Consider the following 16,262-nt stretch of genomic DNA (forward strand, 5'->3'; position numbering starts at 1 on the left):
GGATCGCGTACTTTGGGTCAGACCCGCCGGAGCGAGCCATACCCGCCAGTAGAGAATCGTGGCTGTGAAGCTTCGCCGCTATTTTGGAGAGCTTCGCGTCAACCTCCGCCGAGAACCTCTCGAGCAAGGAATTAGCAAAGGCCTCAGGGTCAAAGGCAGGCTGGCGAGGAGAGCTTGGTTTAGATGCTCTCTTACTCGCGCCAATGCCCGAGGTTCCTAGTTTGCTCCCGGAGGCCACAGGTACTGCGACCTTGGCCTTCGATGGGGGGAAAGGAGATGCTTTCCGGGAAGACGAGGACTTGTAGCCCTTCGCCTTCCATGAAGTCTTCAGCTTCAACTTGGGGACAGCAGATGGAGCCCTGTCCCGCAAGATGGAAGACTTTTGAAAACCTGAAAAGGAAGAAGCAGATGACGATGGGGAGTCAAAAAGGGCGCCCGCCCCCGTAGCCTCACTTACCTCTCTACCTACCTCTTGGTCCGGCTCCGTGTTCATTGGTTCCAGGTCCAAATCAAAGGCGGCGACGTCCTCTGAAACTTCCTCGTACAAAGGGTCTTCTTGGGGTGGCTGGGTCGCGAGTCGTATCTGCCGGATGATTGGGGCAGCCAATTCCGCCGGGACAGCAGCAGCCACCCGGGCGCCGGGGTAGAGCAGGTCTCGCAAGTTGGCGTCGAGGACGTAAGGACTCCCTGATGGCACGTTCCTCCCAAACCCAGCCACCCAGGCATGGAGGGACTCTAGGGCCTCCTTCTTAGAGGACTCAACAGCCTGAGGGGAGAAAGTCACAAATAATAAATTGTAGCATAAGGATATGAACTACAATATGAGCATATATCAGACTGGGAAAAAACGTGAGTGACGAAAGGCGAGAGCTTACCGATTCGTCCTGGACAGTGTTGACCAAGGCGAAGCAAACCTCACAGCCGTCAGGATGCCAAACGATAAGTTCATCCAACCGGACCGCACAACCAGCATGGGTCCGGCACACCACATGTCCGTAAGGTTGATGGAGGGTGGCGGTGCATCCTGGCTCCTCACAACGTACAGTCTGTAAGTGTAAAGAGTACATGAACCTACCACTCTAAGAAACTTAAACTAGGCAGGCATGGGTATTTCAATCTACCACCGGAGTACTCCGGAGGGAAGAAAACCCCCGTCAAAGACGGGCCTACTAGACAATAAATTAAATAAAGCGGTAAGCAAGGTGTTCTCCGACCACCGGAATACTCCGGTGGAGTGAGAGAACTGAGTCAACTGGGTCCTACCACAAGGGATGCCGGAATAAAAAACGGCGGAACCCGAGGGCAGGACACCGGACTCCAAGACAAGTTAATGACTAGTGGCGGAGTGAGTAGCTCACTCCGCTAGTGGATATGCATACATAAAATAAAAGAGATGGTAACGAACTGGTAATAAACAAATGTATCACACCTTCCGAAGTCCGGAAACACCCCCTCCGGAGATCCCCAACCTCTAACGCCAGAAAACAGAAGGAGGGTGAGGCAACCAACTACGCGAGGCCACAAGGGCCGGAGAAAGTGCCAATCAACCCAACTAAAGTAATCTCGAACGACATGAACTCAGGGAGAGGACGATGAAGGAAACCCAAGAAAGTTCGAAACTCGCCCGAGAGCAAGTTAACGAAACATCGAACCAAGCACATTGCCACCGGAGACTTGTCCTGGGAGAGAGCGAATCCCTCCACCAGGGAAAATCCCCAGACTCGGAGAAAACGTCAGTAGACGTCACCCGCACAAGAGGCAAGAGCTGGTTAGGGTTAAGAGGAGGGAGGGGGGAAGGGTTGGGGGGGGTAGGGAAGAGAGTAGGCCCGGGCCAGTGAAAACAGGAGACTGGGGAAGAAACTTCACCCGCTCAACTGCAGTCTCACACAGCGCCAAGTAAATTAATACTAGCCGTGGAAGGTCGTAGCCTACCTCAGGGGAAAGCGACCTAAGGACTCGCCAGCTCACACCTAGTCATAGCCTAGGTCAGTACCTGCACCTAGGCATAGCCTAGGCTAACAGGTTGGGAGAAGGAAAGGGAGGGGGAGGAGAAAACGGGGAGAGAAATTTCCGAGTTGAAAACCAACCAGAGCCGAACGAAAGAGAGGGATGCCATGACAGCAAAGAGGAGACACAACCATCGAAAGTTTTACCCTTCTGAGAGAAGGCTAAGACAATGGGGCTCACTCTATCACTCAAACAACGGCTCATGGAAGGAACAACAACAGAAACTCCCTCAACCTGAAGATTCCTACCCTACACCTAACCTAACTGGGGAGAGCGGGAGACCCAGGAAGCAATGCTAGCCTAACATAAACATAAGGTATTGATAAGGCTAATAACTAGAACCAAAAATTACCATCGCTAATACAAAAATACACATAAACCATGAATACTTGTGTTCATGCAAGGCGCACAGCCAAGCCAAGAGGAGCGACAGGGTATTACTGATGCTCCTCCGCAAATAAATTAGGGCCATAAACAATAACACCAGCACGACAATAAAATAATAAAGCGGCTAATACTGTCAATGGGAACACACCCTGGCGGAGGAACCCAAGCGGGAAATGACGGGAACCCTAATGAAGGAACCCGACAAGTGGATCAAAATAAATATAGAGAAACACCGTTACAACCCGCCCAGGAAACACCACCAGGATGGAACCCAGGGGGAATAATGATAAGAATATAACGACAAGGAGAAAATCCAAACAGAACAAGCTGGATGGGCAAATCTCGCGTCGGCATGGCGGCTGGGGACGCCACGCGCGTCATAACAACAATCGCACAAAACTTTAAAATAATGATTGAACCAGCCAAACTTATCATAAAAACCCCACAAGAAGATGGTACTTAACTTGGTGACAGAAAAGCTGCTCGAAGACATGCTGGGTAATCCAAAAACGGGCCAAAAACACGAGCACAAAAATTCAATCAGTGAAAATCTCATGTGCTAGAAATGGAATGGTGTAGGTGGCGCTGGATTGCCGCTTGGCGGGTGGGTGAGTGCAGGGGCTGGAACGGCTCTCTACTCTTCCCGGGGGATTTTGACATGGGGATGTCTTTCGAGTGTGGCTCTGTGGTTGTGATTCTTTCACTCACCCTTGGTTATACCGACGTCTTCCATATGGAAGTCGATCGATCTGGGGTAGTAACTCCAGCATTCCTGAAAGCATTTTTCTCTGGTATGCTTAGCAATATTTATACCTAGGAATTCGTGTTAGTATGGAATTTCACCGGGTGACATGGGGCCTCCCTCAGAAATAGATTTTTCCTTTGTCAAAATCCCTTAATTACCTCCTGTCTCCTGTCCTCTTCCATAAAGGGTGATGGGGTAAGAGAGAGATGACCAAAGTTATCTTCGCTAGCAGGTTCCCAAGTGAAGCCCAGTGAATCGTCTGGTGTTGGATTTCTGTAATGAAAGATCAGTATAGTAATACATAAGTATTCTTTATGCTTACAGTTTTTATAAAAACTGAGTTAAATCGATACTAATATATTTAATTTGCATATAATCTCTTGTGTGAATTAGATCAATTCACAAGACTTGAGAAGGAACCTTTCTCTGGATTGGTGGTTTCAACAAATTCAGGCTGTTTATAATAATATATAATCACATCGCCCGAAATTAACAGTAATTCTGCTGTAATATGATGTAGTTTTTGTGTACAGTACAGACATTATATTTAAGATAAGTCATACACAAGGTGAGGAATACAAACTGTTACTTACCCTGTCGCAGCAAAGTTAGACCAAAGCTTTGTGATAATGTCCCTTAATCTCAGATCCTCTTCTCTCTCAAGAGACTTCCATAAGGTGTTACCGCCGGTAAATAGGTAGAATAAGTCATCTACATGACTAACCCCTGAAAATGTTTTCAATGCTAAGTGAATATTTGTGAAATTATAAACCTTTGTTTCATTGTACCAGCTTTTACGATTTGCTCCTTTTGTTTGCAGTTGCTAACGGTGAAACATTAAATATAAAAAAATAAATGTGAATCCGTTTAGCATGAGGGAGCCAGTCCACTATTAGAAGGGAGAAGAGGGAGGAGATTGCCAAATATTTGAAATTTTAAAGTAAAAAGCAAAGAACAGGGGAAAGATTAAGCAAAGCTGGGGTAATGCAATTTTTTTGTCTAGAATTATTTTGTTTAACATTACTATGAAAACAAAAGAAAATAACAAACGAAAAGAAAGTGGACCCACTTAGCTTACCTATCACCCAAGAATGTGAGAGCCTACGATACAGAGTCCATGACAGTCACTCAAAAATGTTTTCCAACATACTTCAAAACTTTTCGAAGAACAGCTTAATTATATAACAGTGACTTCTGGTGCTATTTGGCAACTCCATCGTAAGCACACGAAACAAGCACAGACACGACTGGTGCATCACAGAAATTACCTCCCGTTTTCCTTAAAGCAATTTTTATTTCTCTCTATCATTATTATAATTCCTTTATTTAATCATTTATTCTCTCTCTACCACTAAGTATCCATTGGGTGTTACCAGATTTTCCTCCCTATTCTTTTCCATTGGATTATTTATGCATGAAGAAGAAAGTCTCTGAATTTTGACACTTTTACCCTACTACCATCATGAGCAAAATTTTTCAAAATGTTTCGTTATTTTTCGTAATACGGATTTTTCACCCAACATTCTTTTTTATATTGTTAACCGTATGATTAATAACCAAATCGAATAAGAAAAGCGCACTTCCTTGTATATATATATATATAAAACGAATAAATCATTGTTAGGTGAACAAAAACTTCTGGAACATGTTGCAAAACATTTTTGAATGACTACAGCTTGCGGTTGAAGGAGTTGGTTACATGGCCATTACCCGAAGCAAAGTGGCTAAATTTGGCCCTTAAAATAAACGAGCTACATAAAATAAAAATCTGGAAAGACTTTTCACCAACTACACGAAATGGACTCTTTCATAAAAAGAAATAGTTGATATTTATACTGCTACTTGCAACCTTACAGTATTATTAAATTACTAATTCCCTTTAAATGCATTAATATCGTTCATTTCCTATTGCTGGTGTATTGTGATTTCGATGCCTACCACGAATTCTCGGATTTTCATCATTTTATGATTTTCAACCAACTGTTTATGTCTTCAGCATCAGGATCAATCAAAGCCTTACCCTGCTCATCGGCGCGTAAATCCAATTCCCTTAGTTGTATATGATTTATATTATATACCTCTTCCGTTATTTCAGTTTAGAATTTGAAATAATAATCATTCTAATTTAGCATCTGGTGTCTTTGTATTAAAGTTTTATAAAATGAAAAGATCTAAATGGTCAAGACTGCTTAAATCAGCTGCACGATGTGGGAAATATAATGGAAGGAAGATTAGTAGTCCAGTTTTAGAAGTAAACGGTAAGGAGTGATCAAACCAATTCAGCTTTGGTTTCGACCTGACAGTGCTGAAGTGACTCCAGACCGGAGGGAAGTGTTGGGTCGACCATTTTATGCAAGCCTTGGAACCGACTTATCGTAACGAAAGATAAATCAGAAGCCTCCCTTGACATGAGAACAGTGCACAGTCGAAACATGGAAAAGTTTCTCACAAATATCTTTGGAAAGGGGCTCATAACTCCACAAACAGACTTAGACAGTACATGAATCTATTACACAGACTCTGGAAAAAAAACCAGTTGTGGCTCTAATGATTTGGTTAGCGTTTGCGTGGAACTGGTCAATAGGCTTCTGAAATAAATCACCGTTGATTGATTATCGAGTTGGATGATGAGGTTCCGCTGAGGTTCACTTTTGTTTATCGATCTAATTACCATTTATCTATTTCTTGATTTGGCAAGCAAATCAATAATCTATTTGATATAAACTTTTGCATTTATTTATTCTCCCTTACTGTGGCCTATCATCTTTCCCGTTTAAGTATTCAGTTTTATAGATGCTTGTTAGCCAAGTTCTTGGCTTTTAGCTTACTCCTTCAGAATGTATACACATACAGTAACTGTTACTTTGACTCCAGTATTTGCACTTACATGTCTCACCAACACCTGCATTGTAGTAGTCACCGAGGGATCGCTGTCCTCTGTGGTTTAATTCATACAGATAAATGGGAACTTCAGCAGAACTTCTGATGTGGAACTTGGCAACCAAATCATGTCCTAACGTGAACTGCCAGTCACCATACATCTGTAAAATGAAATATCAAAGTTACTTAAAGATTTAACCTAAACCTTTGTACATACTTGTATTAACAATTGAGCTTAAATAAAGCAACAGTGATTAGAAATGTAGTTTTATGTAGTCATTTAACATTTTATTTTTATAACGTGAATGTAATGGTAGGGCCTCGTCAACATAAATTACTGTAGTAATGCATAAGATATTTAGCGTTAGGGTAGAGAAATATAATTGTAGACAACTAATTTCATAGATTATGAATGGAGGTTCAATACATATGTTAGCTTTATGCAAATGTAAATGATTTGTAGAGATCATGTTTACATGCACATACGATAAGTCAGTTCTAGGCCTTGCATAAAATGGTCGATCCAACACTTCCCTCCGGTATGGATTCACTTCAGCACTGTAAGGTCACCGTTCACTGTTGCTTCTGGAAATGTTTGGGTATCGTTCTGAAGAGCTTCATGCCAAAATCACATTTTTTAAGGTAAAATGCATTTTCCCTAACATACAAACCCGACATCCTTTACATATGGGATACTTTCGGCGTAGCTGAACATAGGCCACAAAAGACTTACAAGGCATTAGTTGGTAACACTACCAGCTGGGCATGAGGTTGGCAACTGTGGGGAACCCACGGTGCTAACCGCCCAGAGTTGCGCATCAATTCGCTTTCTGGTCTAGGGCAGATTGTGGGGCGGCTGAGGTGGGTAACCTGAGTAAAGGACCTCGGGTTTGTATGTTAGGAAAAATGCAATTTACCTTAAAAAATGCGATTTGTTCCTACACAAATACAAACCCTCAGTCCTTTACATATGGGGACTCAAGATTCGGTGGGAGGAATCTGAGTGGAGGTCTCTGAATGACTGGAAATTCAACACACCTCATGTACACCTGAGGTAAGAGCCAGGGGGACATGGCCACTGGACCGAGAGCACCGTTATGAGAACCATCGTGCTACCAGCCAGTCTACTAGAACGTTCTTGCTGTGGCGAGGTTACGGTAGTTAGTGATCGCACAGCGAGACAAAAGCCAGGAAGGACCATTCCCACTCACACTAGAGGTGAGTGGGAAACGTTGGGGACTAAGGACCAACATAAGGAATGAGTTTGGTAATTAGCCTGCAACCCCTCTCCCCGCCTTGCAGGGGAAAGGGGGGGACATTACATCAATGAATACCTGAAAGGTAACAAAGACAGGACACTCAAGTAATGAAACTCACCTGCGTCAGATGCCTGGTTCAGCTTTGTACGGCCTAACTCTGCCCGAGGGAAGAAGGGTAGGATGATAGGGGAGGAAGGGAGAGCTAGTCACTCACCGTTCATGCCCACTCACTCGCGTACAACAGACGAGCCGCAACTCTGTCCCTACGGGAGCTGGGTAGTTACACAACTTGTTGAGCAACCACCACCAGCCACAAGGAAAAAGTGTCCAAGGATTGATGGGTAACGTCTCTTGGGTAAAAAGAGGTGAATGTGGTCTGGCGTGACCACACTCCCGCCCTTAGTACCTGCTGGACCAACAGGTTCTTCTGGAATGCTAGGGAGGGCACAATCCCCCTGATTTCATGAGCACGGGGGCGTAGAGGGCTGGCAATGTCCTCGCCAGCTGCCGCATGCGCCTTTTTGATAACCTCACGAAGCCAGAAAGAGATCAAGTTCTTAGACACTTCCTTCTTGGGGGTCCTGGTGCTAACGAAGAGTCGCCGACACTCAGGCCTGAGATGCCATGTTCTCTTCAGATAGTGCCGTAGTGCCCATACAGGACAGAGCCGTAACCCGTCAGGGTCGTTATTTACAAAGTCATTGAGGGAAGGGATCATAAAAGACTCGAACCGACGTCAGGGACCGTTGAGTTTTGAGTCTTCGCTACATATTCCAGGACAAATTTGAGCTTTACCGATCCCCACCCCCTCAAGTGTTTGAATGCATGGGAAAGTCCCTGCAATTCGCTAATCCTCTTCGCCGAAGCCAGGGCTAAAAGGAAGACGGTCTTGAGGGTCAGATCCCTGTCTGTGGCTTCTCGTAGCAGCTTGTAAGAGACAGGGAAGCCACGGCGTTGTGGTACCGTTCTACGTGAGGCTGACGAAACAGATTGTGCCAGAGGGGGAGTTCCCTTGGAACGTTGGAGAGCAGAGCCAGTAGGTCTGGATACCAAGCGGCTTCCGGACGCTTGGGGGCTACTAGGATCATCCGAAGGTTCATTGATCCCAACACCCGACTGAGAACTGGACGAAGGAGACAGAACGGAAGAAAGGCACACACTTCGAGGTTGTCCCACGAGTGTTGGAATGCGTCCTCCACAGCTGCCCATGGGTCTGGTACAACAGAGAAGAAGGTCGGAAGCTTTCTGTTGTACCGGGTGGCGAACAGGTCGACTACCGGACGCCCCCACAGACTGAAAAGTGTGTCCGCTACGGTCTGATGGAAGAGACCACTCGGACCCCACTATCTGATCCTGACGGCTGAGCGTGTCTGCCAGGACGTTCCTCTTGCCCGGAATGTACCTGGCCGACAGGACCACCAAGTGGGCAACTGCCCACTGATGCACCTGCAACGTCAACTCGTGAAGGGCTTGAGAGACAAGACCCCCCTGCTTGTTGATGTATGCCACTATGGTCGTGTTGTCACTCATCAACGCTACCGAGTGTCCTACCAAACAATCCTGGAAGCACTGGAGACCCAAGAACGCTGCTTTCATCTCCAGGACGTTGATGTGAAGGTGCCGTTCGTGACAGTCCCACACGCCCACCATCAGCAACTCCTCCAGGTGAGCTCCCCAGTCCTCCTTCAATGAGTCTGAGAAAAGAAGCAAGTCCGGGGGGCGAGAGAACAGAGGTGTCCCTATGCACAGGTTCCTGTCGTCCAACCACCAAGCGAGATCGTCCCTCACCTCCTGCGAGATGAGGACGAGAACCGACTGGGGTTCCCAGGACTGATCCCAGAAATCCCTCAGCCTCCACTGGAGGGATCGAATGTGGAGCCTCCCTTGTGGAACGAGTTTCTCCAACGATGACAGGTGGTCGATTACGACCTGCTTCTGTTGAGCAGGTTGATCCTGTTGTGATAGGAACTGCCTCGCTACCTTCCTGAACGTGTTGATTCGAGCCTGAGAGGGGAAGACTGCTTGCTGTCATGTTGATCAGCATGCCCAGGTATTGAACTTTCTGCTTGGGAATTAGATCGGACTTCTGAAAGTTGATAAAGACTCCCAGTTAGTGACACAATTCGAGGAGACGATCCCTGTCCTGTAGCAATTGCAAGTGGGAGTTTGCCAGGACTAACCAATCATCGAGATACCTCAGAAGACGTATCCCGTGCTAATGGGCCCAAACCAAAATGAGGGCGAATACCCTCGTGACATGTGGAGCAGTCGACAGACCAAAACAGAGAACCTTGAACTGGTAAACCACCCCGTCGAGGGCAAAGCAAAGGTACCGACGAGATAACGTATGAACCGGTACTTGGAAGTACGCGTCCATCAAGCTGACCGTCAGCATGAAATCATTCTCCCTGACTGCAGACAGTACCATACGCACCGTCTCCATCGTGCACCGTGTCTGACGAACAAAATGGTTCAGGGGAGAGAGGTCACCGGTCTCCAGCCGCCGGAGGCCTTCTCCACAAGGAAGATTCTGCTGTAGAAGCCCGGGGATCGATCTTCGACGACTTCGATGGCGCCCTTGCTCAACATCGTTCTGACCTCCTGAAGAACCGCTTGTTTCTTCAGGGGGTCTTGGAGGTAGGAAGGAAAATGGACTGGAGTGTCGGTGAGGGGAGGGGGGACACAAAAGGTAGGGAATATCCCTTCCGGAGGACATCCACTACCCAGGTCTCCACTCCGTACCACTGCCACGCCGCCCAATGGCTGGAAAGGCACCTCCCCACCAACGGCAGCATATGAGGGGGCTCGCCGTTCCTAGTGAGCTCCTCCCCTCTTCTTCTTGCCATTACCTTTCCTTTTGGAGAGAACAGGTTGACGAAAGGGACCCTGTGGTTCCTTCTGAGGAGGTGACGAAGAAGGGGGCTGGACTTTGCCCATAGTGACCGTCAAAGCACCAGACTTCTTCAGGGCTGGGGTGTTAGTTTGGGTCGAGGGCCGGGGTGCAGGACGAGAGGGATGCATGACACCTTTTGTCGCTGCTTGGCAGACAAGGCAGTCACGTTCATTGGCCTTCCATTTGTCTACCACAGCATCCACCTCCCCCTTGGGGAAGAGGAAGGTGGAGTCCAGGATGGGGCCGTTGCGCAATGATACTGAGGCCTCCGTACCTAGAGACCTGACGATCCGGGACAGCACTGCATCCCTTCCCTTCAGTGCTAGGTTGGCCAGAGGTTTGCCGTCTGGTGGGCGAGGAAGGAAATAGCCTTACCTCCCCCCCCCTGGCAAAGACTACTGAAGGTCGGATCCTCGCCCTGAGTAGACAAGGCTGCGATCCTCGACAGAGCGAAAGCCCAATTGTCAAGCCAAGACACCGCCTGCAGGGCCGACAGAGCCGTGCCTTCCAAAGCACTCATCTCCACTTGCAAGAAAAACGTGTTCTGCCAACAGCTGAGCCGATGTGGCACCGGGTACCAGGCAAGTCAGCCCTGGTTCCACAACCTTTGTCTGTAGTCTGCATTCAGACAGAACATAATATTTCTTCTGTTTCGGGAGAGGGGAGGCAACAACTTGGTAGCTCGAGACGAGCGAAGTGATGACGACTGTCCAGAGACTAAATCATTCACCTGATTGATAACGCTGTCCGCCAGAGACCACGGGAGGCCAAGAGAGGGCTTGGGTTCCCTCCTGGTGGCATAAACTCCTCCAGTCTAGACGAACGTTCACCCAACGGGGTTGGAAGCGGTTCCTCCAGGCCATTGTGCTGACGGATCAGTGCCACGACCTCTACGAACGCCCTCTGCATCTCCGGAGTAGCCGGGTCTCTCGGTAAGGGGCCCTCCAAGAGGCGGTCATCCGGGTAAGTCCCACCGGCAGGTGAGCCCGAGATCGATCCCTCATCTCTGCCCCGCACTACGGAAGCGTACGACCTCCCACTCGCGTGGAGCGAAGGAGGGCCAGACGCCCCTGAAGCTGATTGCCCTAGAACGTCAGCTCCCATAACTCTAGCGACCCCCGATTCCTCCCGGAGAATCCCGAGGAAGTCGAGGGGGTTGGGGAGACAGAGCGAACACTACTGTTGCACCCGCTGGCATAGCCAGTGGCGGCGGCGGACCCCTCACGGTTCCCTCCCCGCAATGGGAGGTCGTGTGAGGGCCCGGGCAGACTGTCTCGTAAGGGTGAGAGACCGTCATGACGATCAGGGGACGGCCTCCTCGCAGCATGTGGGCCGCCGTCCCTACCGTCCGGGCGTGTTCTGGCTTTCTTTGGTGCCGAGACGGATGAAGAAGGCAGTGGGGGAAAATCCATTGACATCCCAGTCCGACCTGGACAAGGGGGACGGATTAGGTGGGGAAGAAGCTCGTGGGTTTCTCCCCTTATCCCATTCTGTGCCCAAGCCCGTGACGAAGCTCGTGGGTTTCTCCCCTTATCCCATTCTGTGCCCAAGCCCGTGACGAAGCTCGAGCCTTCACGGTCTCCCGGAGGGGATCGTGCTTTCCGCGGCAAGCACTTGGTAGACGCCGAAACGGAACAAATCTGGGAGGAAGGAGCTCCTGAACAGCCCGAGGAGGGTACTTAAGTGCCCCTCTTGGCGAGAAAACCAGCAGTCCGTTCCCGAGGGGGGGAGAACACTGCAGTAGCAGCGTGAGTTTTCTTAGAGGGAGGGGGAGCCGCCCTCCCCTTCACAGCCCAGTTGGACTTAGAAGAAAAAAAAAAAGTATACCTTAGTTTTACCAGACCACTGAGCTGATTAACAGCTCTCCTAGGGCTGGCCCGAAGGATTAGATTTATTCTACGTGGCTAAGAACCAATTGGTTACTTAGCAACAGGACCTACAGCTTATTGTGGAATCCGAACCACATTATAGCGAGAAATGAATTTCTATCACCAGAAATAAATTCCTCTAACTCTTCATCAGCCGGCCGGAAAATCGAACTCCGGCCCAGCGAGTGCCAGTCCGCAGCTCTACCGACTCACCCAATGAAGAGCTTGGACTTAGAAGAGGAGGGGGGAGAAGGTGGAGAGGAGGAAGACCCTGCCCTCCCCTTCTTAGCCCAGTTGGGCTTAGAAGAGGGAGGGGGAGTGGAAGAAGAAGACAAAGACGAGGATGACGATGACAATGAGTAGGAGGAAGAAGATGGAGATGGATGGCGAGCCCGCTTCTTCTTCTTCTTTTTCGTCTTGTCAATCAGGGATAACACCGCATCCCCCAGCATACCGACGACAGACCACACAGGGTCAGCGGAAGCAGGGGTACGGTCTGAAGTGGGAGCAACAGACCGAGGCGGGTCCCTTGGAGAGCGTCCGCTGTTGGGAACGATTGGTGACGCAGGAAATGCCTGACGATCCGTGGTGGGCACGGGTAACGGCGGAAGCAAGGCGGGAGGAGTGAGAGCATAACCAGGAGGTGGCGGAGTGACTGAGCAGACCGGAGCGGCCAGCATTGACACTGCGATGGCAGGGGTAGGGACTGCGCCATATGCATGACCTCATGCGTCCCCATCGAAGTCACTACACTCCTTGGCCGCACAGCAGAAACGGTGGGGGTCGTGAGAGCAACCACCGTGTGGGTAGTGGGGGAAGGGGGCAATACCCCTCCCCACCCTACCGAGCTGATGTGACCGAGAAGCGAGGACAAATCAGGATTGCCAACCATCCCGAGTGACTCCCACGCCCAACTCAAACCCGGTACAAGTCCCAAACCTGCAGGAGGAGATAAAGGCAAATAAGGTCCCCCCTCTAAACCGGAGATAAGAGATTCTGGGTGAGGAGGGGGACTGGGGGGAGTGCAGGCTAGGTCAGCCAATCTCGCCTCCTCTGGGGCCGCAGATGCGGGTTCCGTCAGGGGCAGTACGGGGAGGCCACTGGGACTCAGATAAGATGGAGAGGGAGTGACCACAATGGGGGTCGAAGGGGACGAAGGGATCCCCTCTGACACCTTGGAGTCCTTCCTTCTATATCTGGGTCTACGCAAGTACCTATCCCACTGCTCGGGGGACCAGAGCCTACACTCATCACATGGTACATCCACAGAACAATCAAGGGAATCCTTCCTCCCCTTGGGACACTTCAGGCAAAGGGAGTGGGGATCCGAGCCTATTGAACAGCGGAAGGCGTCACATTTTTTGTCCTTACCAGGACAAATCCGGTGCCAAGGCTTATCTAAATCATGGGTTTGCGAGGGGTTAGCCATCTCACAAACACACACAAATACACAAGATCACAAACACACCATGAGATTGTAGCTTTCGCAGTCAGGAAATGAACAGAGATCGCAGAAAAACATGTCCGTCCTACACAAGGCCAGAAAGAGAAATGATGCGCGAATCTGGGCGGTTAGCACCGTGGGTTCCCCACAGTTGCCAACCTCATGTCCAGCTGGTAGTGTTACCAACTAATGCCTTGTAAGTCTTTTGTGGCCTATGTTCAGCTACGCCGAAAGTATCCCATATGTGGAGGACCGAGGGTTTGTACTTGTGTAGGAACAACTCCACATTTCCGATTTATATTTATTTTCACCTGTTAATACCATAATCATAACATGGTCGTTCAAATATTTTTACCCTTAATTGAGTCTTATTATTGTGTACTGTGTGCATGTAAACATGATCTCTACAAATCATTTACATTTGCATAAAGCTAACATATGTATTGAACCTCCATTCATAATCTATGAAATTAGTTGTCTACAATTATATTTCTCTACCCTAACGCTAAATATCTTATTCATTAATACAGTAATTTGAGTAATTAGGAAATGCGTGGATTAAAAAATATATAAAGGGATGTGGTGTTTTTCTTATTAAATGACTGAGGCTATTCACAGTTGCACTTCCCTAATATGTAACAGGTATTATTATTCAAAATACTTTTGAATTAGATGGTATAAATATTTTTGCATTAGTGTATAACTGCACAACAGTTCCACCATATCTGGGGAAAGCTGAAACCGCTGTACAAAGCATTCATGACCAAGATACTTAGGGATGGTCTATGCAAAATGCATTTCCTGCTAACAGTTGTATTTTTCGTGTCATACTTTCCTCAAAGGAAAGAAGATTAGTGACTATTCCCTTCCAGAATCAAAAGATCAAAAGATGAGATGTTCGTAAAAATTACATTGTTTATATCTCATATCATGACTACATGTCAATTTAGGAAAAGTAAAATTAATAATTCTGAATCATGACAAGAGAATAGGCTAACAAGCTTAACTTGAACCTCTCATGAAGAAGCCTTCTGCAAAAGCTGAAAGTGAAAAACCGAAGGTACATATAGGAAGTAATAAATTTTGCTGATTCTTAATAATTACCAAAAGTGTGTCACTTACTGCACAAAGATTATCAGCGTCTTCAGGACTGGCTTTGACACCACCAACATAATAATCGAAAATTCGCTGAGCTAGCTCTGCTGGAGACGCGTCTCCATCTCTGATATCTAGTGAGGCCGGCCCAATTTCCTTGAAGTTATTCAACAGGTCGTGTCTGAGAGCCTCACTCGAAAATAATGCTGGAAAGAAATATGTAATGGGTTTATGTTAACTACATAACTATTCATATATTTTAGATTCCTTTAAGGTACTTTGTAGCATTTGGAATTTTGAAGCCATTACCAATAGGTTTAGAAAGTACTTCAAGTTGCTGAGTTTGGTGCTCGGCTGTGGTGCCTTAGTCTGCAGTAAATTAGATTAATTTTTTTTAGTTGTACAGATGATGATACTTGCTTGAAAATTGGTTCCCATCATTACCAAGAACAATTACTGAAGGATAAAGACCTGTGCTTGTAAAACACTAAAATAAAATCTCTTAACAGGGATTTCGCTAACATTAGTTCAAGGTGTAAATCATGGGGACGACGTTAATTAAATCCTAAAAACTCAAAGTATGACTGTCGGCAGGTCTAGGTTGTTGAATTCCCCCTACACTAACAAACATTAGACATGAAGATAGAAGTCTCGAGTGCATTCATACCACTCAATCTATGTAATTGAATGACAGTGTCCTTTAATATTCGAATGGTCCATACATTTTCAACTGTTACTGTGACCACTCTTGATGTGTGTACCAGAGATCAAAGACCTGGCACTGAAAAACATGCAAAATTTATTCCTTATCAGGCAATACATGAAGCTGCCAGACACAGTAAGTTCATCTTACAGGTGATGTCCAGACATGGCTAGACATGGAAAGTCTACTAGAATGATTTTATACTGTCTCAAAATGTGCCACTAGTTTCCCAAATTTGTGTCTATACTGCATGTGTTACGGCTAAGGCCTTAGAACAGTGCTTCCACTGAATGCCTTCACTGGACGAACTATAGATATTAGAGTTTTGTTAGAAAAATACATTTTTCCAGAGACATTTCATGTTATTAGTTGTTATAGATCTGCAGTGTTAAGGAAGCATAATAGATGATAATTAATAAGAAAGGAATCATAGGAAAGATTATGACGAACGAAAATATTAATGAAGAAGAGAAGATTCTTCGTGTACTCACGAAAGACAAAGAGTCCTCCTTCGTGGGAAGTAACGCCTGAAATAAGGTTTACTTTGTTGTATCGGCCTTCTTTCACCAGGATTTCTGGTTCCTCTGGTAAATAATCCCCATCCACTCTTGGACCTAGTAGGACAGGGTTGAAGTTCCAGTGCTGAAGGAAAAAAAGCGGTGCACGGTAATTAAAATAATACAGTAACATTAGATTAAATCTTCTTTTCCAGTGGAATTAAAGAGCTAAATATGCCAACATTTCATAACGTGCAAGTTACTTAACAATTATAAATGTATTTTACAAGACAGCTGATGCTGAGACATAACAAGAACAGTGATAAAGCTACCTAGAAAGGACATACTAAATAAAGATTTCTGAGTGTCTGGCGCTCTGACATATTGCGATATTATAGAAGAAACTTACTCAAAATCTTTAAGCGCACCGCATCACGTCACACGGTAATTCTGTATTTCAAAGGCACTGGCGCCTTTCGAGATC

General features: G+C 46.9%; 1 protein-coding gene across 4 annotated transcripts in view; it reads right to left on the bottom strand.

Moving 5' to 3' along the window:
* LOC136842550 (juvenile hormone esterase-like) overlaps positions 1 to 16,262 on the bottom strand; it is a 47,315-nt gene that overhangs the window by 7,749 nt on the left and 23,304 nt on the right. For 3 of the 4 annotated variants that reach the window (XM_067109988.1, XM_067109986.1, XM_067109987.1), the window contains exons 7-11: positions 15,773 to 15,923; positions 14,606 to 14,784; positions 6,027 to 6,180; positions 3,733 to 3,865; positions 3,298 to 3,412 (exon numbers count right to left, since the gene is read on the bottom strand). In XM_067109988.1, the coding sequence (XP_066966089.1) occupies positions 3,298 to 3,412; positions 3,733 to 3,865; positions 6,027 to 6,180; positions 14,606 to 14,784; positions 15,773 to 15,923 (732 nt within the window). The remainder of the gene's footprint in view (positions 1 to 3,297; positions 3,413 to 3,732; positions 3,866 to 6,026; positions 6,181 to 14,605; positions 14,785 to 15,772; positions 15,924 to 16,262) is intronic. The other variant, XM_067109989.1, reaches the window with a different exon arrangement.

This window comes from Macrobrachium rosenbergii, chromosome 10, assembly GCF_040412425.1.
Source record: "Macrobrachium rosenbergii isolate ZJJX-2024 chromosome 10, ASM4041242v1, whole genome shotgun sequence".
NCBI lineage: Eukaryota > Metazoa > Arthropoda > Malacostraca > Decapoda > Palaemonidae > Macrobrachium > Macrobrachium rosenbergii.